Below are 25,803 nucleotides of genomic sequence, written 5' to 3'. Positions count from 1 at the left end.
GAGTAACGGGGAGCTTAGCTCGCTGCACTTTCCAAGTATCTTGCCCGACACTTGATTACATCAAGTAGTAGTATGCGGTGTAATGCAGAATGCTGTCAGAGAGAAAACTCCCAGAGCAGCAGAGCAGATAGAAGCAAACTTATGCTGCTAAATCTGGTTAAATATAATATTGCTGCTCTGAGACTGTGTGCTGTGTGACGTGCCAGAAGGCCTGGGCTGTGTGTGTGTGTGTGTGTGTGTGTGTGTGTGTGTGTGTACGTGTGTGTGTGTGCGTGTGTGCGTGTGTGTAGACAGGCGAGCAGCTGGAACAGACACAGAGGCGTAGAGACAGTCCTACATGGACCCAGAGCAGGGTCACTGTGTGTGAACGCTCAGCGTGCTCCATCAGCTCCAGACCAGCGACTGCAGCCGTAATCAGTAACCACTGCACTTAACACCCCCCCCCCTCGCCCCACGCGCTGGCTGCACCGTGTACCTTCAATCCACAATCAGCTTGTAATTGTCAGAGCTAATGAAAGAGCTGTAGAACACATAACACAAGCATCATTCATTCAGGGAACAGGGAGTCATTACGCTCTCTGCACTGATCCTCTTATTGTGTGATTAGAATGTAAACCAGGTGGAAATAACAGGAATATACACCGATTAGCCAGAACATTATGACAGCACGGGGCACCCTGACCGGTCTGCGGCTACGCAGCCCCGTACGCAACAAACTGCTCCTCACTGTGTGTTCTGACACCTTTCTATCAGAACCAGCATTCACTTTTTCAGCAGTTTGAGCTCCAGTAGCTCTTCTATTGGATCAGACAACACGGGCCAGCCTTCGCTCCCCTCGTGCATCAATGAGCCTCGGGTCTGACCGTGTCGCCAGTTCACCGGTTCTCCTTCCTTGGACCACTTTTGGTAGGTCCTGACTACGGATGCACTGATACCAGTATCGGGTATCGGGTCCGATACTGTACTCGTACTCTCAAAACGGCTACGATACAACGGCACCGATAACACTTTACGGCAGCGTGACGTTAACCTCTCGTCACCATCTTTCGGGTCCTTGCGCTCCACCTCCCCGACGTTGCGGCCGAAAACGGTCGGTGGTGCACACGACCCCGCTGGGCCGGGATCAGGAGAGAAGGCGCAGCGGTGTACACGGTGCGGCAAGGTCCGGGCGGGGAGCGCTGTAAAGCTGCGGCCACGAGCAACCTTCGCCCCGAGCCTTTCCAAGCCGACCTAGAGCCGGTCGCGGCGCACCGCCTTGTATGCGGGACTCCCCAGCCTGCCGTGTGTTGCTCACACCCTCCAGCTGGCTGTTAACGAGGGTCTTTTGGCACAGAGAAGTACTCCTATCGGTACTCGGTATCGGCGAGTACCCAAATGTAAGTACTTGTACTCGTACTTGGTATCGGTGCATCCCTAGTACCATGTAAACTGCTCTTTCTAATGAGTCTCTCTTAGCTGATCATTTTGGCTTTCTAGCCCACAAACTCCACTCTCATCAACCTCATTCCCAGCAGCAGCAGCAGCAGCAACGGACAGCTCTGATAAACCAACACTACACTACCTGCCCAGCAGCAACCAGCAGACAAACACAGCTAGCTGGTGAACACAGTGGACAGATAATGGAGACCAAACAGAGGATACTGGACTCACATCCATCAGGGAGACACAATTCCAAGTCAATGATGATGTCTCTCTGCGTCTTCTGGGTGTTTAAATAGTCAACTGTTTGCTAAAACATTCACCACATCAACTTAACCTATAAGGGGATGGCATGTTAATGTTAATTTCCCCTTATTAGCTTGTTACGTTGCCCCCAAGTGGCCAAAAAATCAATGAATGCAACTTAAAAAAACAAAACCCATCATGACAGGAATCAGTCAGGATCAATGTTCCCTCAGAGACAGCAGCTGAACAGGTAGTTCTCATATGTCATCCTGTTCACTGAGCGACGGTCTCTTGGCATTGGCATTACATCATGGGGCAAAGATCAGGGGCAAAGATCAGGGCCAAAGACACAGGTGATCTACATGGAGGACAATATTTCCCCCTGAGATCACTGCCAATAATTCATCAGGTTGAGCAGCCCTCGTATGAAGACATTAAATCAGTACAGACAAACGGGTATCTGTCAGCAGTAATCTACAAGTAGATGCTATCTAATGAAGAAAAGAAATCAAAATGACTCAGGATAATATTTAGCCCGGTGACAGCTAGGTCTCACATTGGACGTGATGTATATGACATTTTAAATTTGGGTGGGTTTTTGCACGATATTGGTGAACAAACATCAAGCAGCAGTCAGCAGTAATCTGCATGAGGGCTGTGCCCTGAAGAAACAATTTGTATGTGTGTTTTTAGCAGTACAATAATCTTATGACATCTATAAATGTCTTATTTTGTCCAACCAACAGTCCACAACCCAAAGACTTTCCGTTCACGGTGATATCAGACAGAGAGAAGCAGCACATCGGAGAAGCTGCAACCACAGAATGTCATGACAAATTACCTAAATAATTAATCAATTATTCAAATGATTGGGTTGACTAATTGATTAATCAGCTGATATTTCAATGTCCTAATAGTCATGTGGCTTCTATTTGAGAGCTGAATGGTTGAGATGAGCGTGAAGTGTCCGACAGGTTCTGATGCTGATGGGCTGAAGTTTGTGCACTCACCAGCAGCGTGGGCAGCCCGGCCACCAGGGCGTACAGCAGGACGGGCGGGACGGCGCTGCTGTCCTCCGGTCCCAGGTAAGGTTTGGTGTACGTGGTGTCGTAGCAGAAAAAGCCCTGCACGTGCACGCTGAAGGTGTCGGTGTACTCGAAGTAGTAGGCCAGCATGACGGTCCCGGCCATGATCACCAGCTGGAAGTACAGCATGATGCAGACAGAGAGCGAGAGACATTTAATTAGAACAAAGCCTTTTCCCTCTCTCTCTCTCTCTCTCTCTCTCTCTCTCTCTCTCTCCCTCTCTCTCTCCTACCCGGCCTCCTCCTCCTCCCCGGCGGTACCGAGTCCCGCTGACCGGCTCATGACGGCTCGGCTGCACGCGATGAGCCACTCTCTGATCGTGGTGGAGGCTTGCTCGCCCTGGCTTCCTCTGCTCGCTACTCGCTGCTGCGACTACTGACTCTGTGTGTGTGTGTGTGTAAGAGAGAGAGAGAGAGAGAGAGAGAGAGAGGGAGGGAGGGAGGGAGAGCCAGCGGGTGTGTGAGGGTGTGCAAGCATGAAAGAGATGAGGAGGCTTGGCTAACCCCCCCCCCCCCCCCTCCTCCACGGCAGTGTGTGTTTCCTTTTATGTGACAGTGAGAGACAGATTAGAGGGACATGTAGGCAAATAGGAGGATGGACAGCTTCCTACATCTGTGTGTGTGTGTGTGTGTGTGCGTGTGTGTGTGTGTGTGTAAACTGGACATGCATTGCCATGTTTCAGCCAGGAGTAAGGAAGCACAGGGAGAAAGTGAAAGAGGAGATAGAGATGGAGAGAGCGGGGGAGGGAGGGAGAGAGCTATAGACGTCATATGTGTCTGGACCGCTGGCGGAGGCTGAAGCTCTCCGATCTAAACTCAGCCCATATTTCATCAGAGACACGAGTCGATACAGAGAAGTGAAGGAGCAGACGCTGCGTGATGTCACACCCGTCCATTGGGATTTAAGTTAAAAAAAGAAACACCTCAGTGAGGAGAAGCCAGCTTCTATCTATGGTTCTATGGTGTATCATCTGTAACAGGTTGCAAGTTATTGCTCGTAGGAGGTGATGTGAAGTTTTCAGATACTGAGTTAGTTAAAGTGGATTATACCCAACGCAGTCTGACGGCAGTTTGTTAAATAGTCACTGAATTTAATCTATTTGATTCGTGTGCATGGACACCAATTTACCTTTTTTTTCATGACTCTCAGCACGACTTTCAACGACGTATTTTTAGTGCGTTTTCCTACGAAATGTCCAGCAAAACGTGACGCACGTGTCAATTTCCGCTCCAGTAATTTAAAAACAAAACTGCTTAGTTAGGATAAGGCAATTCAACTACTTAGTTAGGATTAGGCAAATCAACTACTTAGTTAGGATTAGGAAATTCAACTACTTAGTTAGGATTAGGCAATTCAACTACTTAGTTAGGATTAGGAAATTCAACTATTTAGGTAGGATTGGGCAATTAAACTACTTAGTTAGGATAGGGCAATTAAACTACTTAGTTAGGATTAGGCAATTAAACTACTTAGTTAGGATTAGGCAATTAAACTACTTAGTTAGGAGAAGGCAATACAACTACTTAGTTAGGATTTGGCAATTAAACTACTTAGTTAGGCTTGGGCAATTAAACTACTTAGTTAGGCTTGGGCAATTAAACTACTTAGTTAGGCTTAGGCAATAAAACTACTTAGTTAGGCTTAGGCAATTAAACTACTTAGTTAGGATTAGGCAATTAAACTACTAAATTAGGATTAGGCAATTAAACTACTTAGTTAGGATTAGGCAAATAAACTACTTAGTTAGGATTAGGCAATAAAACTACTTAGTTAGGCTTAGGCAATTAAACTACTTAGTTAGGATTAGGCAATTAAACTACTAAATTAGGATTAGGCAATTAAACTACTTAGTTAGGATTAGCCAATAAAACTACTTAGTCAGTTTTAGGAAAAGATCGACTTGGTTAGGCTTCGGCAATAAAACTACTTAGTTAGGCTTCGGCAATAAAACTACTTAGTTAGATTTAGGAAAAGATCGACTTTGTTAGGCTTCGGCAATAAAACTACTTTGTTAGGATTAGGCAATAAAACTACTTAGTTAGGATTAGGAAAAGATCGAATTGGTTAGGCTTCGGCTATAAAACTACTTAGTTAGGCTTCGGCAATAAAACTACTTAGTTAGGTTTAGGAAAAGATCGACTTGGTTAGGTTTAGGCAATAAAAGTACTTAGTTAGACTTAGGCAATAAATCTACTTAGTTAGGCTTAGGCAATAAAACTACTTAGTCTTAGGCAATACAACTACTTAATTAGGCTTAGGCAATAAAACTACCTAATTAGGCTTAGGCAATAAAACTACTTAGTTAGGCTTAGGCAATAAAACTACTTAGTTAGGCTTAGGCAATACAACTAATTATTTAGGATTAGGTAATAAAACTACTTAGTTTAGTTAGGCTTAGTCAATAAAACTACTTAGTTAGGCTTAGGCAATAAAACTACGTAGTTAAGTTAGGTTTAGGCAACAAAACTAGTCCCAGGTGTATACTTCCTCTAACTTCTCCAAGGTGGTCTCTAGCTCTCCCGTCAGCTCCGTTCTCTTTATCCATCCATAGTCAGCTCCATCGGGGCCGTTTGAATGCAAAAAACAGAAATGTCAGTATATGGGTGCTCTGCAGTTGTAGCGTCGGCCCATTTGACCACGGAGACGAGAGCGACGGCCAGCTCGACTGTCACGTTACCGCCATATGATAACGTTTCCGGTCTATGACAGAGTTAGCATGCAGCTTTAGCCGTGATGTCTAGCTCTGCTCTTCCTGTCAATGTGTGAAACCCAAAGTGTTTCCATCCTTTACTGGATGTGTAGTGTTTACCACGCTGGATTTAAAATATCATGATACACAGGTGAATCGATATATTTTTCCCCCACCCCTAATGGGAACCCTACATGTATCTTATTGATGATTCTTCCCTCATTCAATTTCACATATACTCCATTTTTGTGTTCATTTTTTGCCATATTTTTTTGGTCTCACTGTGTTTGCCTGCTGTTTGCACTCCTCCATTACTCTTCATACATTTCTACTTCCTGACAGGCTGTGTTCTGTTCAACACTGCTGGCTCTGTAGTTGCTTATTCTTTATCTATTTTCCTTCCATTGCCGCAGCGACCCCATTTCCCCGCATGGATCATTGAAGCCTCGTCTTATTTCATACACCGCACTCTTTTCTGTGTTTTTTTCCTCCAACACCGGAGACGCATTCATGTGCTTCACTGACATGCCGAAATCTATAAGTGAAGGCTGTCAGAGAGAGACGGAGAGGCGGGTGGAAGACGGAGAGACAGACAGAGATGGAGATGGAGATGGAGATGCGGAGGGTGTGTGGAGTCAGGTGGGTACAGAGCTGACAGCTCTGAGTAATGGCTGCCATTACTGTGTCACTCCGTCATCACTCCCCATTTTAATACTAACTAGGCCAAAGCTATATGCTGCTGGCTTCATGCTCAAACACGCCACAGAGACGTCTAATGATGCATCTCCTACATAATAATAGCATTAGAAAGGGTTTAATTACAATAGCATACTTTATGGATCCAGTCTTATCAGACTGACAGCTGCATGTTGAACTACAAACCCTGAAGTTCAGGGAATGATTACAATACTTTATCATACCATTTCCAGGATGTATTTAAACATTTAATTCAATTCAATTTTGTTTTTGTATAGCGTCAAATCACAACAGAAGTTATCTCAAGACGCTTTATATATAGAGCAGGTCTTAGACCGTACACCATAGTTTAGAGACCCAACAAGATCCACCAAGCGTGCTGTGGCCAGGAAAAACTCCCCGATTACTTGGAAGAAACCTGGAGCAGAACTGGGCTCAGGGTGGGCAGCCATCTAGTGTGATGATCTGTGGTTTTGGGGGCATTCAGTGAGTATTCAACAGGTGATTGAGTGGGAAACAGATGGTATGATAAGCAACATAACTACATTAACTACAAAAGTCAATGAATAGTTTGTGCTTTATCAACACGGCAACTGGATTCTCCCGATAAGTTCACACGAACATCTCCATCTTGTCAGGCTTCAAGCAGTCTGACCAGGGTCTGAACTTAGCATCCGCCACCCGCCAAATGTGGGTAAATTGTTGGCAGTGGCGGGTGAGATCACCAGGACACCCCCACTTTGGCAGGCAGGAAAAACGCTAAAGATGTGAATAGAGAACCGTAGTTGTCTACTTTCTTGCTTACCGACAGTTACGCTGCACAATGACGCATACGCACGCTGTATCATGTTTCAGTTTGATTGGGACCGGAGACACAGCGGAGAGAAAAAAAGTGCTCTACTAAAACTACTACTAAACCTGAAGGACGCACCCTATTTTTTCCCTGATAAACCTGTGTTGAAATCAGCAGGATGAGTGTTCGTAACGTTAGTTGTTAGCAGCCATTAGCTGTTAGCAGCCGTTAGCAGCACAGTCCTGACTGGATAAACAACGGAGTTACTAACGTTAACGGAGGTGCCATTGAGTTATTATTATGAGACGTTCACGGTCTGCTCAGTAAAATGACTGTTGGGTGAAGGTAAATTACAACGTTATCATGATGTGTTCAAATGTAATCTCGTAAAATTTTATAAAAACAAGTTTTTGGCGAGAAACTTGAATTAATCCAGTTGTTTGAAGGAGATGTTTTCACAACAATATAAAATAGATATTAGAGAGAAAACTATGACCTGTTTAACTTCATAACAACTTACCAAGATTTTTTTTTATCAAAGCAAATATTTAAATAATCATAATCATTTGAATTGTATGTTTTTATGCAAACAACCACTATAGATGACAATAACAAAGTCCAGTACAGTACTGTGTATACTACCCTCCCTCCCCCAAAAAACAGTACTCCCCCAGAAGCTACGATGTAATTCCAACACTGTAATTAACCGTGAATATAATGTTTATTATGTTAAATATATCGAACATAGAATGACATTATATCTAGAACGTTATTTCTTCATTTAGCGCAGAGATTTCAAAAGTGGGCGATAAAATTTCTGAGTGGCAGACAAAAAAAATACTCTACTGCCACATTGGCAGGAAGTGAAGAAAGTTCATTTCAGACCCTGAGTCTGACTCTCCGGATGTAGACTGTGGGTGTAAGTCTGCCATTGGCCGCCTATTTTAGCCGGCATTCTCATCCCCCTTTCCACTGTCTCTGCTATCTATTTTGGACAGGCACCATCGCTGCTTAGCAGCAAAAAATTGTGATTTCTATGGCTGCAAAATTGCGTCACATGTTAAAGAAAACGTTATATATTCACTTGTGCTTTATTGTAAGAGTGCAACTAAATAAGACCATCATTTCTGTGTGTTCTGATTTCAATAAAGATATTAATAGACTCGCAGATATCGACATAAAAGGTGAATAGCAGCAAGCCCACACATATTTCTTTTGCACACACAGATGCACTAATGTTCACACACATGCACAAACAGGACCAATCATGCAGAACGGAGGCTCCAAATGGAGCCAATCCACACAGAGGAGTCCTCTGTAGAGTCGTAGGTCCATCTGTCACTTTACTGCTCAGCCTACGAGGAGTCCTACAGACACTGTCAGGATGATTTCTACAGTAGACAAAAGCAAACAAGGAGATCTGTTCCTTCTATAAAAAGACGTACTGTATAGTCTGTGACAGCCTGATGTCTTCATGCGTCTCTACTCTCTTACTATCCCATTGGACACCCGTTATTCTATGACTGAATGTTGGATTATTGACAACCAAGGAGAAAGCAACAGAGACCTTATATTGCTTTTCTTTACTTATTGTTTGTAATATTTATTTCATATATGACAGCAGGGTCTGGAATTAACTTTTTCCACTTCCTGCCACTGTGGCAGTAGAGTATTTTTTTTTCTGCCACTTTTGAGATCTCTGCGCTAAATGAAGGAATAACATTTTAGATCTGTTATTCACTGTTCAATATATTTTAATATATATTTTAAATATTTCAAATGATTATGATTATTTAAATAATTGCTTTGATTAAAAAAAATCTTGTTAAGTTGTTATGAAGTTAAACAGGTCATAATTTTCTCTCTATTATCTATTTTATATTGATGTGAAAACATCTCCTACAAACAACTGGATTTATTCAAGTTTTGTCTCATAATAATAACTTAATGGCACCTCCGTTAACGTTAGTAGCTCCGCTATTTATCCAGTCAGGACTGTGCTGCTAACGGTCGCTAACAGCTAACGTTATGAACACTCATCCTGCTGATTTCAGCACAGATTTATCAGGAAAAAAATAGGGCACGTCCTTCAGGTTTAGTAGTAGTTTTAGTAGAGTACTTTTTTCCTCTCTGCCGTGTCTCCGGTCCCAATCAAACTGAAACATGATACAGCGTGCGTATGCGTCATTGTGCAGCGTAACTGTCGGTAAGCATCAATAAGAGGAATCGATAGACACAGAGGCACGCGATGCCTAGAAAGTAGACAACTACGGCTCTCTATTCCATCACTACCATTTTCCCTGCCAGCCAAAGTGGCGGATGTCCTGATGATTTCACCCGCCACTGCCAACAATTTACCCTCATTTGGCGGGTGCTAATTTCAGACCCTGTATGCCAGTATCCAAAATACTTATTCAATACAATACCCAGTGATGTGTCTTCTCTCATAAAATGACAAAGAGTATAGAAACTACGTCTGTAACTCAGAGGATATAAATCTTCTTCCCAGTAGGAACACTTAAATATCCATCATTTAAATCATTATGTGCTAAAAGTAGTAAAATTAACTAACGGCTGAATTCAGTTATTTTCCTCGCCATAATGAACGGTCATCAGACCCACGGGACCGCACCGCCCTGCACGCTCATATAACACATCGGGTTCTCCCAGCTTCCTGCTTTCTACAAACAATTTCTTAAACGTTTACAATGAATACTTAATATAATTTATAAAATGTTCTAATACAATATGTGCAACAATAGCCTTTTAATAAATACTTAACTAATGTAATCATATTTGAATTGTTATTGTGTCTTATCAGCTATGATATAATTTATATACTAATTATATCATATTACTGATAAAATAACAGAAATTATAGCATTACTAATAATTAATAAACATTATTAATTATTATTTAATTGTTTGTTAACAGTAAAACAACTATTAACTAAGTTTAGCTAAATAAAATCAATTTATTATTTATTGATGATGGTTGTTATAAAGTGTTACCGATTGGTCCATTGGTATGAGAGATTAGCCGTGGACAGACAGACATAGATGCATACGCACACATAAAACTGAATACATAATCTCCTGGCGGAGAGAATAACAACAATCCAAAATCATTATTCTTATATGTAATCTGCTGTAGATACTCTCCTCACACACAGTAAATATGACATCAGAGTAAAATATGACAGGCATATTTCCTCTCTTAGCTCTCTCCTCCCTGAGGACTGACTAATGAGCTTTGTTGTCTGGTGAATACAGTACAGGTGTCCCACTGCAGCAGCATTGAAGCATGAAAAGACACACACACACACACACACACACACACACACTTGTAGAGAACATTAAAGCGCAGTCAAACACCTTTTAGATAACTAGTTAAAGCGAGACCAAAGCACAATTTTGATCACTAATACAAGAAAATCCAAAAGTCTGTTGACACTGAAAACAACAAAGGGCCGCTCCTTTTCTGCAGAATAAAGGCTTTGAACACCTTTTCCTTAATAAAGGACAAACATCTATTATTCCTGCATCATGTGGGTGTGATAAATGTGCCGTTATTAAGCATCACCCATAAATCAACCCGGTCTCAGAGGATAGTGTATAAATAGCACAACGTTACACGGACATTCCATGTGTCGTGAGGACGCATTTTAGGCTTTTTACGTGTCATTTGTGCACCACGCAACAACACTACAGTAACGTTCGTAGTTAGGTTTAGGAAACAAAACCACTTAGTTAGGTTTAGGAAAAACGGCAAGGTTGGGCTTAAAATAACTACTTAAACTTAGAAAAATATGTACTGAAACAACATAAGTACGGATAACACGTCACTAAAAAAAACACGTGACAGACGTCACTGAGGTAACTTACAAAACAAAACAAAACAGCGGTCTCCTGGTAGAAAGTCCTGTGTTTGTTGGACCCATCCATCTCCCCTCCTGCCACCATCAGCAGTCTTTCTCACTTGTTATTCTACGTCACTAGCTCCGAGCGTGGCATATTTACACATTTGCATTGAAGTCAGTACGGACTACATGGCGTTGATGACAAGCCAAAAACAAAAAAAAAGCATTCTTATTGCACGCTTAACGCCTTGCGCATTGTCGTGGCATTCATACACTTTTTCATGCAAACGGGCTGGATCAGTATTCAATACAACACCCTCACACCGTGTCCTAACTGGATGCGACGCGAGCGAGCGTCAGCGACAAAATCAGCTTGATTAAATTGTTTTCTATTGGAGTGTCCTCACCGGCCGCAAGCGATGGCGCGACGCAAAGTTTTGAATTGAACTTTTGTCGGACGCCCTGTTCCTGTTTTTTTTCTAACGCTGGTTAAATAAGTTTTATTCGCTCCCGTTATATGTTTGTATTTTTTTAATCTAGCTTGATAGAAAAACCTGAGAGAAAGTAAGTCTACAAATCAGGTGCATTAAAACCAAAGAGAGGACCAAGAGAGTAAGAAAAAGCATCCTGTGCTCCTCTTACATCTCACTTCTTCTTCCTGTTTGGATTATTTTGTTGGACTAATGTTACACTCTACAGCAGGCTGAGCAGGAACTCAGTGAGTGAGTGAAACATCCACATTTAGTCTTTATTAACTTAAATTGTGGTTATGAAGAAATCATTCAGAATGTTAGATTAATCTCATTTAACTGGTATCTCGCTACCTTTCTGTGTCACTGCCGGACACATGCACGGGGACGAGCAAGACGCACGGCGGTTTATATTGTATGTCATTTCCAGTAAATATCACAATATGAAACGTGTGTTTTCTGTTTAAAAAGTAGGCTACAAACGTAGATAGCAAGAACTACTAACACTTCTTTGAAGTGGTTACGTCTCCAGTCTGATATGGAGTTCACGTCTGATATGTACGTGTTTAGTTTACATGACATAGAACAGAAGTGCATATTTAACACATCCAGTGTGGACAGAGAGCGTCCGATGCTGCGCAATGCTACGCGATGCGGCGCGATAGTCGGGACGCTCGCATCCAGTTAGGACACGGTGTCAGTTTAGTACGGGGGCTGGCACCAGGAGAGAACAGGTTAGCTACAGCTTTAACATGTTAATTCACTCATTAGACTATAATGTACACAAGAAACTTTTCTTTGTTTCCTGTGGAGTGAAATCTGCGTTTCCCTGTGTGACATATTTAAAAGACAACCACTCAAAATGAACTGATATGCTGACAAGGCGACATCACTCTGACTGACTGAGAATCTATAAATAGGCGTGTTGTGGTTGAGATATGAGATATGCTTACATTGTGTTTTATTACACCATTATGCCAAAGGCAGCGGCGCGACCCAGATACAGTCAATACATCACAGCATGCAGAAATACCTTAGCTAACAGGCGCACACATCACTTTGAAATGCATATCAATCACACAAATTAGCACTGAGAGCAACGGCTACGAGAGGAACGCGCCATGAAATGAAAAATAAGTGTTGATTATCACAGCCAAAATATATGGCTTCATGATTTCTGCATGCGAGTCAAGTGTAGCACGCATGATTTGATTTCATCGCGTGTGAATAAACAGCTCTTAATAAAAGGCAAAGCGGCAGAGGAGGAAACTTCAAAGTAGCATGCTTGGAGCGGCCCCGGCTTATCTGGCATGTCACACTTCATAAGATATTCATGCAGTGTCTTACTCGCGACCCGTCGACGTGAAGGCGGGTCCTGCAGGCCCGTGTTCTTGAATGAAAATAAATGTGGCAGGCGTGGGGAGGAAGTGGAGATTGAAGGCTGGGGCAGCTCTGCAGAGAGGCAGCTCTGTGTTCTCTACATACTGTAAACTCTACAGTCACCAGGTCACGTCGAGGAACAGAGAATACACTGCATTTGGTCGGCACTTTCATTTTAGTTCATCTTTCATTACGCTCGCGAGAAGAAATTAACAATTCCCTATGCGAGCCTAGTAGATGCTGAGATTTTTCACATTTGACCAGCTGTCAGCGCTAAACTAAAACTTTGGAGATCACCAGTCAGTGGGCTTAAGCCTGGGACACACCGGGAACGTCAGGAGCGCGTGGCGGCTGCGTGGCGTGGTGGCTGCGTGATTCATGCGTTGCGTGATTCACGCGTAAGGTTTTCACACCAGCTGCATGTCTGCTGCGTTTCTGCTGCTGCAGGCGCTGCTGTCAGCCCTTTCTTTCTACATAGAGTTTGCCTTTTAATGGCCATTTCATTAAAAATATCATTTATATTTATTTTAGACAGAGAAAGGTGAAGAAACGTGTGGTAATTTGTAAATAATAGTAATAATCCACAATTAACACTCCGTACTATATTCATTCATGGAGCTCTCCAAGTCACTGCATGTTCTATAACACTGTCCGGCACATATTTCAGAATAAAAGCCTTGTGTTAACAAATGAAGGAATTCTGTCCAAAGAAAAAACGCTTGAGGGCTTTTATTTCTAAATGAAAGCAGGAAGTGTTGATTTAAAAAGAAGTCTTTACTTTTTTTTCATCTCCGTAACATATTCTACAGATAGACATCGAAACTGTAGTAATGTAGCTGGTATGATGTTAACATACTGTCAATAGATCACTTTCACTGTCTGTTGTTGCTGTGAGACGCACGCGGCACACGTCAAAAATAGGTGAGACCTCTATTCTCTAGAAGAGACGCAACACACGGGGCTGCTCTAACCTGTTAACACAGACGACGAAATAAAAAACAATAGGTAACGCAGCCGCCACGCGCTCCTGACGTTCCTGGTGTGTTCCAGGCTTTAGTCCTCTTTAGAAGATGACTGTCTTTAGAGAATTTCATGACAATCCATCCAATATTTGTTGAGATATTTCACTCTAAACCAAAGTGGTGGACCCCCGACCGGCACTGCCATCCCTGTAGAGCTCTGTGGCTAAAAACTACAAATACCAAGATTGCTTTAGTCCCTATATAAATAAATATCTCCACTGTCATAATTTACACAAGAATTATAGCACACGGACAACTGCTGATGCTAAATTATACATCCTGTGATATCCTTTTCTTCAATCCCGTTAATGTATCTACTAACAAGTATTGTGTGTGTATCAAAGCCTGACTTATACCATGGAGCTCTATCGTTGTCCAAACACTCTTAAAGAGGACCTATTTGCTCATTTTCAAGTTCATACATGTATTTTGAACTACTAGAACATGTTTACATGCTTTAATTTTGAAAAAAAAAAAATGCTTTACTTTTCTCATAACAGCTGTCTGAAACGCACTGTTTGAGCGCCTGTCAACCAAATCTAACTTTTCGGACTCCGCTGCAGCTCCGCTCTAACTAGCCGCTTGGCAAAATGTGTTACTTGGTGACATCACCACGTTACGGAAGAAACGGCAGGACTTCAAACGAGGTGTTTCAGTCAGTTCAGGAGCAGTGTTTCTGTGTGCAGGGTGGGGCGATACACCTATCTCCCGGTTCTGTACTATCACGATACTTTGGTGCCGATTCGATATGTATTTAGATTTGATATTACGATTTATTTTGATTTTTGTTAACTTTTTTAACACAAGACCATGGGAAAAAGTTGAATCATACACTTCTAGGGACTTTTACTTTGTAAATATCTGAATGAATCCTGTGAAAATGTTTGATTTTCAGCATGTATGTAGTCAGAGACGTCCTGAAGTCAAATATATCAGGATCATTGTCAGGAATTCTTTATTACATTTTTTATCCAGCAACCCAAAAATCAAAGAATAAAGACATTTCCCTCACAGATTAGTGATATTTTCTTTTTAATTTGTAAGGGACATGTAATGTTTTATACTTCTGGTGAATATAATCCAATAAATCTTATTTCCATAGATGTATTTTGTATAAACAGTTCCTTTTGTTAACACCTTATTTTGAAAAACGGACATAGTCCCACGTGTCTACTTCCTCTAACTTCTCCAACGTTCTCTTTATCTATCCATGGTCAGCTCCATCGGGGCCGTTTGAATGCATTTAACATAAATGTCAGTATATGGGTGCTCTACAGTTGTAGCGTCGGCCCATTTGACCACGGAGATGAGAGCAAAGGCCGGCTCGATACCGTGATACCATAACGTTTCCTGTCTGTGACAGAGTGAGTATGATGTTGAAAATAATGCTGGCATTTAGTAAGCACTATGGATATTATCCTGGATTTATCAAGACAGCAGAACCACGGGGGACGTGTTGAGTGTGCATCAACAGTAAAGTGAAACTTACCATGCACGGCAGCTGGATTCTCGCGATATCACAAGATCACGCAAGAATAGCAGGATCACACGAAAATCTATCTAACCATAATGTTTGGGACCAATAAGCCTCCTGTGAGAGGCAGTTGTTACTTTGTTCTTCTGAATTTAAAATGACCAAAAAGTTAACTCTGTTTAACGCCACTAATTTCTTTAACGCATTAATACAACTTGTCATTTTTAGGTTGTACCGGTCTCGGTTTAAAGCTAGAGTAAAGATAAATACTTCACACATACTTCATATGAAACTAGAAAAACCTGATGAATCCATCGGTATCAACCATGTCATACTAGCTTGTCATGAAGGAGGTTAAATTAACGCTCCAAACTTACACTAAATTTTGTCGAGGAAAAACTGTCATGGCCATTTTCTTAAAGGGGTCCCTTGACCTCTGACCTCCAGATGTATGAATGTAAATGGGTTCTATGGGTACCCACGAGTCTCCCCTTTACAGACATGCCCACTTTATGATAATCACATGCAGTTTGGCGGCAAGTCATAGTCAAGTCAGCACAAGTCATAGTCAAGTCAGCACACTGACACACTGACAGCTGTTGTTGACTGTTGGGCTGCAGTTTGTCATGTTATGATTGGAGCATATTGTTTTATGCTAAATGCAGTACCTGTGAGGGTTTCTGGACAATATCTGTCATTGTTTTGTGTTGTTAATTGATTTACAATAATAAATATATACATACATTTACATAAAGCAGCATATTTGCCCACTCCCATGTTGATAAGACTATTAAATACTTGACAAATCTCCCTTTAAGGTACATTTTGAACAGATACAAAATGTGATTAATCACGATTAAATATTTTAATCGACTGACATCCCTCGACAAAATACATACAAATCTAGGAGCTCATGCAGTATGTCTTCCATCTTTATCTCTCTCTCTCTCTCTCTCTCTCTGTGTCTGTCTGTCTCTGGAGGAGCCTATTTCCTGGCGACTGGTGAGCAGATAATTACAAAGTAGATCAAGTCTCTCTCTCTCTCGGGTTGTTAGTGTTTCAATTAATGATACATACCAATAAAGCCTTCATGCTTCCTAGTATTTCTGAGCTGTTTACCTCCTCACACTATCCGTAATGCACTGCTCTTCTCCTTCTGCACTCAACACAAGGTACAGTTTAACATCTAGCAGTAGGTTTCATGGTGGATTTTGTTCAGCTTATAATGGAACACATTATTTTTTCATTCTGGGGCAACAACTGGCTCAGGGCAGAACTATGATTATTTCCCGACCTTTAAATGCATTTTTCCCGTTAGTTTGATCTTTTCATGCCCGGCCCGGAGCACATGGCACACCGGTGGGAGGAGAGATGCAACCAGATGGGAGATGTATGCAGATAAGGTAGCACAAGGCCAGGTGCTAGTGTTGCAGTGAGTGTATTTGACGTTGCATTGAACCACTTTTAACCAGAATCAAAAACAGGTTTATTGCCAAGTAGGTTTCACTTACAGTACAAGGAATTTGCTTTGGTGATGTGGTGCATAATAACAGCGATTTAGTTTTAGTCTTTTAACAAAAATGTATTTGTATGTTGTCGTGAATTTTTTATATTTATGTCTTCTAAGCATTTTGAGGCTACAGCTGTCACCATATTAGTTAGTACAGTTACCGTGGTTACCAAGGTGTTGTTCTCAGTGGGCAACCTCCGGGTCTGAGGAGTGAAGCCAATGATGAAGTGCCTTAAACCTGCGTCCTCTCTACCAGCCAGCAGGGGGCAACTCCTCTGATTGTATATATGAGAAAATGAGCCTCCTTCTCTCTTGATTTATTACCTCAGTGAACATTGTAAACATGAGTTTATGGTCTCAATCACTAGTTTCAAGTCTTCTTCAATACAGCATGATGTTCATTTAGTAAATGATGGTCCTTTTAGAGTCAGATAGACCATAAAGCAGGGGATGCTTTAGGGCGGGGCTACATTGTGACTGACAGGTCGCTACCACGGCGTTGTCCGGTCTGGGAGTTGTCCGTGTTTTCGTCTTACAACTTTAACCCTTTCACAGTGGGTTTTCACTTCATGGATGTAACATTTTGGTCGCCTAAAAATGGCGTATTCAGCGTTCGGTTGTACTTAGCTCCGCCCTCTCGTGTCACTTCATGGCGACCACCAAAAAACAACATGGCGACGGCCAAAATGCAGAACTCGAGGCTTCAAAACGGTAGTACACAAACCAATGGGTGACATCCCGGTGACTACGTCCACTTCTTATATACAGTCTATGGTTGTTCTCGTCAATAGGGAGGTTAGTGGAAAAGGACACTTGGACTTCGACTCAAGATTCAACTATTCGTCCGTATGCGGTCCGCCACAGTTTCATAATGTTCACTTCTCAACCGGTGACAGACAACCATTCACACTCACATTCACACCTACGGCACATTTAGTCAACAATGAACCTAACTGATGGACTGTGGGAGGAAACCTGAGTACCCGGAGAAAACCCAAGCTGACACGGGTAGAACATGCAAACTCCACACAGAAGGACCCCAAGCCGGGTTTGAACCTGCGACCCTGTTGCTGTGAAGCAACAGTGCTAACCACTGCACCAACCTTATTATATATATAAAATGCTCAAAATGATGTTGAGTTCGACAAAATGTTCTACTGCATCTTTTCTGGAAAAAAAATGTTTGTGCCTGGAATCATTGTCTGAAACAGACTATTACAATATCATCATGATACAATTACACAGCAATAAAAAATATTATTACTGCACAGGACTTGGTGAGCCATTTTTATACCAGTAACACCACTGTGGCACAGGTGTTTAAGGTTTATATTCCAATTCACCTGATTAGAACAATGCAAGAAAAACAAGACTAAAATTGTACAGCAAAGCTTGCTCTGTTCCAGTCTTTGCCATTTAGAACTAAAAATATTCAGCCCTTACCCTAAGGAATTATATATAAAGACTCATATAAATAACTTCTAAAAGGGAACAACACAGCCCAGACTGAGGTCCGGGTTTTGATCGTGACTGCAGCTCACAGCATTGAGATTGGATCACAGTTCTTTGGATGTCTGGCAGATTAGTCAATCAATACCAATATCTAAACTGACAGTTGATCTGCTCAGACAGGACCTTCAGCACAGACACCGATTAGGTTTCCTCAAATTTGATGCTTTTCTTTGTTTCATTTGTCTCTTTTCAAAACTTGGATTGGACGTTGGACATTGGTTACTGGGGATGCACCGATACCACTTTTTTTCAGACCGAGTACAAGTACTTACATTTGGGTACTCGGCGATACCGAGTATTGATACGAGTACTTCTCTGTGCCAAAAGACCCTCGTTAACAGCCAGATGGAGGGTGTGAGCGACACATGACAGGCTGGGGAGTCCCGCATACGAGGCGGTGCGCCGCGACCGGCTCTAGGTCGGCTTGGAAAGGCTCGTGGCGAAAGGTGGCTCGCGGCTGCAGCTTTACAGCACTCCCCGCCCGGATCTCGCCGCACCGTGGACAAAGGGCTCGCTGCGCCTTCTCTCCCCACCGGAGAGGGACGGGGCCTCATGCTCCCAGTGCGACTGTCGACCGGGGCGGACTGTCCTCAGTGAGCCCCAACCGCATCGTGCCACCGGGGCATGGCTCGCCAGGGGTCTGCAGTGATGTCGGCAACCCACCCAACCCGTCTTGAAACACGGACCAACGAGTCTAACGCGCAATGAAAGTGAGGGCCGGCACGCGCCAGCTGAGGTGGGATCCAAGCCCAGCGGGGTCGGGCGCACCACCGGCCCGTCTCGCCCGCACTGTTGATGAGGTGGAGTGAAAGTAAAGTGGTATGAGAGCCGCTTTGCGAGTACGAGTACGAGTACGAGTACATGAGCACAGTATCGGTATCGGTGCATCCCTATTGTTTACTAAATGTACAACATAGGTTTACTTAGTCTTTAGGATTACTCGGTTAGGTTTAGGCAAAAAAACTACTTGGTTAAGTTGTTTCTTTCGCTTCCAGAGACGGATCACATGACAGGGGCGTGACGAATCAGGGAAGGATGACCTGATATGACCCAATCATGAAGAGAATGTGGGTGTCTGCGTCATCGTTTTCAGAGGTCCCCGTCCAGACTAAACTAGAATGGCATCAGCGGCGCTTTCAAACGTCTATGTTTCAGGGGTTCTAAATCGCAGTGTGGACGCTGGGAGTAAACTAATAAAAAGTAATGTGTTTTAGAACGAGAAGGTATTAGTGTGGGTGTAGCCTAAGTCTGATGTCTTTTCAGGCTCAGGTTGATCTTATAGGACTAATAATGTGAACAGCAACTGTGTAGCTGTATAGTTGTCTTGAATGAGCACTTGGAACAAAAATTTAAAAAAAAGAAGAAGAGAAGAAAAGCATTTGAAGATATTCCAAGAAATTACATCACAATAACAAAAAATACCAATGTAAGAACTGGGGAAATATTTCAGGGTAATTATTGACATTAATGTTTTGTTTTTTTACATATTTATTTTGGCGTTACTCGCCGATACCGAGTACTGATACAAGTACTTCTCTGTGCCAAAAGAACCTTCTTAACAGCCAGCTGGAGGGTGTGAGCGACACACGGCAGGCTGGGGAGTCCCGCATACGAGGCGGTGCGCCACGACCGGCTCTAGGTCGGCTTGGAAACGCTCGGGGCGAAGACCTCACCACACCGTGACAGGGCTCCCTGCTCCCGGTGCAACTGTCAACCGGGGTGGACTGTCCTCAGTGCGCTCCAACCGCGTCGTGCCGCGGCCAACGTAAAAGGCGCCAGGGGTCTACGGCGTTGTCTGCAACCCACCAAACCTGTCTTGAAACACAGACCAAGGAGTCTAACGCACGCGCGAGTCAAAGGGTGCAAGCAAAACCCCGTGGCGCAATGAAAGTGAGGGCCGGCGCTGAGGTGGGATCCCGGCCCAGTGGAGTAGGGCGCACCACCGGCCCGTCTCGCCCGCATCGTCGGGGAGGTGGAGTGTGAGGACCCGAAAGATGGTGACGAGAGGTTAACGTTGCGCTGCTGTAAAGTGGTATCTGAGCCGTTTTGCGAGTACGAGTAAGAGTATATGAGCACAGTATCGGACCCAATACCCGATACTGGTATCGGTATCGGTGCATCCCTAGTTTCAGGTGTGCTGATATACATTTTTAAAAGGGGCCTAAGCAGGGAATGTTTAATACAGGGTACATGTTGGCTGTGGCAGGTAAGAATTTCAGGTCACCTTCCACTAGGGCTGACACAATATCAGATTTTCACAACACAATTATTGTGGCCAATATAATTCATGATAACGATATTGTTGAGATATCTTTCGAAAATTTAAAAAAAAAAAAATGCTATCAGTCAAATTCTTCTTCAACTTTGCTACTTGTGCATTTTGTCTCTTTTTTGGCAAATTAGGCGCTAAATTATTTATACAATATTATCATAGTGTATTATTAAAGTTATATCAATATTTCATTTTTAAATATCACAGTACTACCTATATCAATCGTCAATACCTATATATATATATATATATCGCGTCAACCTATCTACCACCATGGCAGATAGGATTTCCTTATATTAAAGGTGCCATATTGTAAACAGTGAGATTTTCATGTCTTTTATATTTTAAAGCACTTTTAGGTAATATATAAATACATTTAAAGTATCAAAACGCTCAATATACGGAAAAATACACACAGCCCGTATTCAGAAATTGTGCGTTTGAAACAAGCCGTTAGGATTTATGTCCATTTGTGATGTCACAAATATACAATATTTAGACCATTTCACAGTTTTAAACGTAAACATTCTAAATGTGTCCCAGTTTATATCCTGTTGCAGTGTATGTGAATAACATCAGCTGACAGGAAGTAAACATGGACCCAAACTGTTGCCTAGTAACGCAATTCCGTTGCAATTCCATTAAAATGCAGTAAAACGGAGCGTTTCAGACAGAGGGTGAATACAGGTATATTCAGGCAGTCAGTACGAGGAAAATAATGTGGTTTTTGAACATTACAGCATGTAAACATGTTCTATTAGAAACACAAAATAAAAGTATGAACCTCAAATGAGCACGATATGGGACCTTTAAGGTTACATTATATATTCCATATTTCTAGTGTCTGGTACCACGGATTCAGTGTTTACAATTCTAAAGCGTTCTACATAGATTTCAGGACTGGCAGACAAATAAATTGAACGGCCGGTAGAAATGGTCAGTTACCTGCCAGAGTTTCAGACCCTGGGCCTAAGACATAAGAGCACACATCAGATGTATAGTACACCATAATGTATAGCAGTTTACTACACCTATCATAGTGTAATTTAGTATTTAGTATCAGTCCTAGTGCGGGTTGATACCAGAGACAATGTGCAGCAAAACAGAGTCTGTATGTGTAGAAGCTTCTACTGAGTGAGCAGGCTGAGCCCTCCAGTGGTGACTCCCTGAACAACAACTGACTCATTCAATACAATCAACATGACAACACACACACACACACTGGTCGTGGAAGTTTCTGTGAGATCATATCTGTAAATAACCACAACTGTCTGTGATAATAAATGACACACAATGGACAACGCAGTTATTCTCCCTTGCCCTCACAGCTGCTCGTATGATTCCAACAGAAGCTTCGAATCAGTTTACAAATGACACAAACTGAATGATGATGATGACCGCTGATGCTCATCGCTCGCTAATCTCTCCCACTGATGCTGTAGTTTTCCAAGTGTTTCCATTATTCCGGACAAGACATATTGTATGTTTCTCTTCAGATAGAAAAGGAGAAGACTAAGCTTTTCATTAGAGCCTCCATGCTCCATGGTAAACACCCACATCAGCACCAACACCCCGCCCCCCCCACCCCCATGATGCAACTAGCCGCAATTAATTACACTGAATAATAAATGTGCTGCACCCTTCTTAATGGTACAAGTACAGCTTGGTGTACTGCTCCAGTCTGAACGCAGGCCAGGATGAAGAATCCCTGCTTCCTCCATCACGTCCCTGTTATTGGCCTGTATGATGCTACAGGAGTTTTTACCCTCTGAGCAGCTGTCACAGCTTCTACCTTCATCATCTGGAGTTACTCCAACAATTCAATAAACATATTAATGCTGCTGCTGCTGTTCGAGGGACACTTGTTTGTCTACTGCCTTACCAGACTTTCCTGAATCAGCGTTAAACTGTACAGAAATCCTGCAGAAAAACTAACTAAATCATTTTTAATTGCACCATAGAAATTAACGTATGGCCACTTTAACGACCAAAAGAAAGAAAGTAAACCAGTAAAAGCAGACACAGAGGTCTGAAACTAGGAATATAATGCATGCACATAATGTGACAAACCGCAAGGATGATAAATATCATTTAGTATTGTCTTCTAATGTGGTATGCCCCAAAACTCACTAGAACTAAACTAGGAGTAGACGGGTCACTGAACTGTTAGCTGTGCTAATTTGACTCGTATAAAAGAAAAATGCCGATTGTTGTTAGTTGTTATGGTGACGACAGAACCCCCGTCAGTGGGGCTGTAATGTGTGTGGTCACAGCTCGACGGGAAGAGAACGAACGCTAGGTAGCTTGTCACCAGGCGGAGGGACCGTATAGACCAGGGGTCAGCAAACTGCGGCTCTTTAGCTCCTCTCCAGTGGCTCCTTGTTTTTTTATTTATCATTGTTGTAGGACTAAAGGTATGACTGAGTATTAGGGTCACATTAAGGAAAAATAAATAAAACTGAAATTTCGAGATCAAAGTCATAATATTATGAGAATAAAGTCATAATATTAAAAAGTAGTTATTTTATGTATTATTTTCTTTTTTTTCTCGGAAAGTTATGACTGTCTTCTCGTAATATTACGACATTTTTCTCGTAAAGTTATCACTTTATTCTCAAAATATTATGACAATTTTCTCGTAAATTTATGATTTTATTCTCGTACAGTTATGAATTTATCTTGTAAAGTTGTGACTTTTTTCTCGTAATATTACGACTTTTTTCTCGTAAAGTTATGACTTTATTCTCGTAATATTCTGACTTTATTCTGTAAATCTTAGATGTTTTTTCCCTCAATGTGGCCCTAATACTCACTGCATTAGACTTATATACTATATACTTAGACTATAAACTGTGTTACCTTCATCACAATGCTCAAATGTTTTGCGGCTCCAGACAGATTTTTCCTTTTTTTTTTTTCTAAAATGGCTCTTTTGATAGTAAAGGTTGCTGACCCCTGGTATAAACCCGATCAGTGCAGCACCAAAGCCTGGCAGAACCAGCCAAACAGCTAAACAAACAGCTAGCTATCTTGCTAATTCCTGCTTTTGGCGACATTTGTTATTTAACCCGTGAAAGCGACGGTCAGCGCCGGCTAACAATGAGAAGCCGCTCCAGCACCTGCATGATGTGCACACTGAGCTTTGCTAGTAAGAAAAAAAGAGGAGCAAGAATACATTCAATAACAAATCTGTTAGAATCAAGGCTTAATAAATCTGAGTAGTTTGCCAGTCCATCAGAGCTCAGAGTCAGCTTTTCACACGTGAACGCTCATTTTCACACACAAACACACACACACACACACACAAACACACACACACATATGTGCAGTGAGATGCTGCTCTGTGTCGCCGGGCTGGCTGTCATAAAGGAGAGCAGCTTTGCTACACTGGCAGGCTGAGGTGGACAAAACACAGGACATATACATCGAAATCAGCCCCGATACGGATACATAGGTTCAGCTCAGGACATCTCACATATAGGTTGACTGTAGGTAGGAACATTAGGAGGCAATGCACACAAACAAATAACTTTAACCATTTATTTAAAGCGTACAAATTCACTACTGTGCTCTGATTGTTGTGGTTTACTCCATTTGATTATGTCTTAGTCACCAAACTCTGCCGTAAATAGAGTCTAAAGCGAGTCCTTCTCCATGTAGACCTATTTAAAGGAAGCACCTCCACTTCACTGTGACTGTAATTCATCTCTTATCTCCTTCTCAGTCAGTCCCGTAATCCTCCGTTGTTTTTATCAGTCTTTCATTGAGAGGCTTCTTTGTTTTTCTCTTATCTGTTGGTTTCACAGCCTCTCAGTTAAAGACAGAAACAGTCTCAACAGTATTGTTAAAATCTCTTCTGAGATTATTGGTGTGAAACAGAGAGATCTGAATTCCCTTTTGTAACCAGCTGATCCTCCGTAAGGCTGGATGGATTTTAGCATCTTCAAGTGAACTTTCTCTGTTGCCGTCAGGACGTTGTTACGGTTCACCGGTTTGTAAAACTAACCGCTATTCTAGATCGTCTCTGCAAACAGATTACTGAATGCTCCTTAGATTTTGTATTTCTTATGGACTTTTATCTTTTTACCATCACAGATCCTTTCATCCCTTATTAGACTGATCCTTCTATTGATCTTATTCAGTCTGTTTATTTATTAGTTAGTTTAATTTACATCACTAATCGTTTTAGGTCCTGTTTTATATAATTAGCTTACATATATTGCTGTTGTGTGTCACTGTGTTTTATCTATGTTTTTATGTTTTTATGTACAAGCTGCTCCAAACCAACTGCCCCAAGAGGGATTAACAAAGTTGTTTGAATTGAGTCTGTAATAAACGGTCCATGAAAACACTTTTGTGACAGGGTCAAGAATGTCTTGTGCATGCTGCATGCTTTATGGGGATTTGGTTTGTTTGTATTCTATTTGTGCATGTTTTATCCCTGCATGTTTGTTACCTGAGATGTTGTGTTGTAGGTTCACCTACCTTTTAAGAGTTTGGGTTGTTTTTAATACGTGGATTGAAGTGTGTTTTTATTTGAGATGTCATGAACTGAGCTATGACCCATGGACAGCCACACCTCCAATCAGGGACACTGATCACAGGATGAGCGACAGGTGTGGCGAAGCGACACAGACGGAGAGGCAGTTTCACCCAGACCTGGGTCGGCAGTTGGTCTCCTGCCGCCCAGGAAAATCCTAAGTACCCTGTGGTACATTTGAGTGGCGGGCACACTGAGACAGGGCAGGAAAGCTCGTAGCTGGAGTTGCCTAGCAGTGGGGAACACACTACTGGTCCTGGCGTCTATGTCGTTCCACAGATTCGGACGGGGCTGGCGAGAAGGCCGAGACGGGTAGACGGCATGGTAGGAGTACGGGAGAAAACCAAGACACGGACACGGGAGGAGCCGCTGGATTGGACTGGATTAAAGAGCTGGATTGGACTAGACTGCTGAACTTGACTGGACTAATTGACTGGACTTTTTATAGGGTTCTGACCTTGCTGCTAGCAGCATTTTTATTCCTTTTATCCTTTAAATTAAGCATTTATTTAGTAGCATCCATGCTATTTAAATTGTAGTAAATCTGGTTTTAATTTGACTTTAGACTTCTGTCTGGTTTTTAACTCTGCTCCCCTGGTTTGAAAAGAACCTGAATCTTTCAGAGTCCTAGGCTCTAAGTTATTTCCCAGGTGGCGTTGTCGGCCTCTAGTAAAATCCACTTCATAGTTAAATTGAACCGGTATCTTAAGTAGCGGCCTTGCCATTGGCTGTTGCGCCCGGGCCACACTTTTCAAAGCCTCTAAGTATGGTAAAGTAACTGAATGTTAGTCAGTGGCTCACTGCCTCTCAGAGATGTGTGATTCAGTTCTCTCTC

General features: G+C 42.3%; 1 protein-coding gene across 4 annotated transcripts in view; it reads right to left on the bottom strand.

Moving 5' to 3' along the window:
* The window catches only part of LOC119480336 (phospholipid phosphatase-related protein type 5-like), a 138,861-nt gene that overhangs the window by 101,214 nt on the left and 11,844 nt on the right, over window positions 1–25,803 (bottom strand). For 2 of the 4 annotated variants that reach the window (XM_037756503.1, XM_037756504.1), the window contains exon 3: window positions 2,676–2,864. The exons of 1 other annotated variant lie outside the window; for it this stretch is intronic. In XM_037756503.1, coding sequence (XP_037612431.1) covers window positions 2,676–2,864 — 189 coding nt within the window. Of the gene's footprint in view, window positions 1–2,675; window positions 3,231–25,803 lie in introns of those variants that run through there. One more of the 4 variants, XM_037756505.1, reaches the window with a different exon arrangement.

Source organism: Sebastes umbrosus, chromosome 21, assembly GCF_015220745.1.
Source record: "Sebastes umbrosus isolate fSebUmb1 chromosome 21, fSebUmb1.pri, whole genome shotgun sequence".
Classification (NCBI taxonomy): domain Eukaryota; kingdom Metazoa; phylum Chordata; class Actinopteri; order Perciformes; family Sebastidae; genus Sebastes; species Sebastes umbrosus.
The sequence above is the reverse complement of the archived record's forward strand: the minus strand, read 5'-3'. Positions and strand labels throughout refer to the sequence as shown.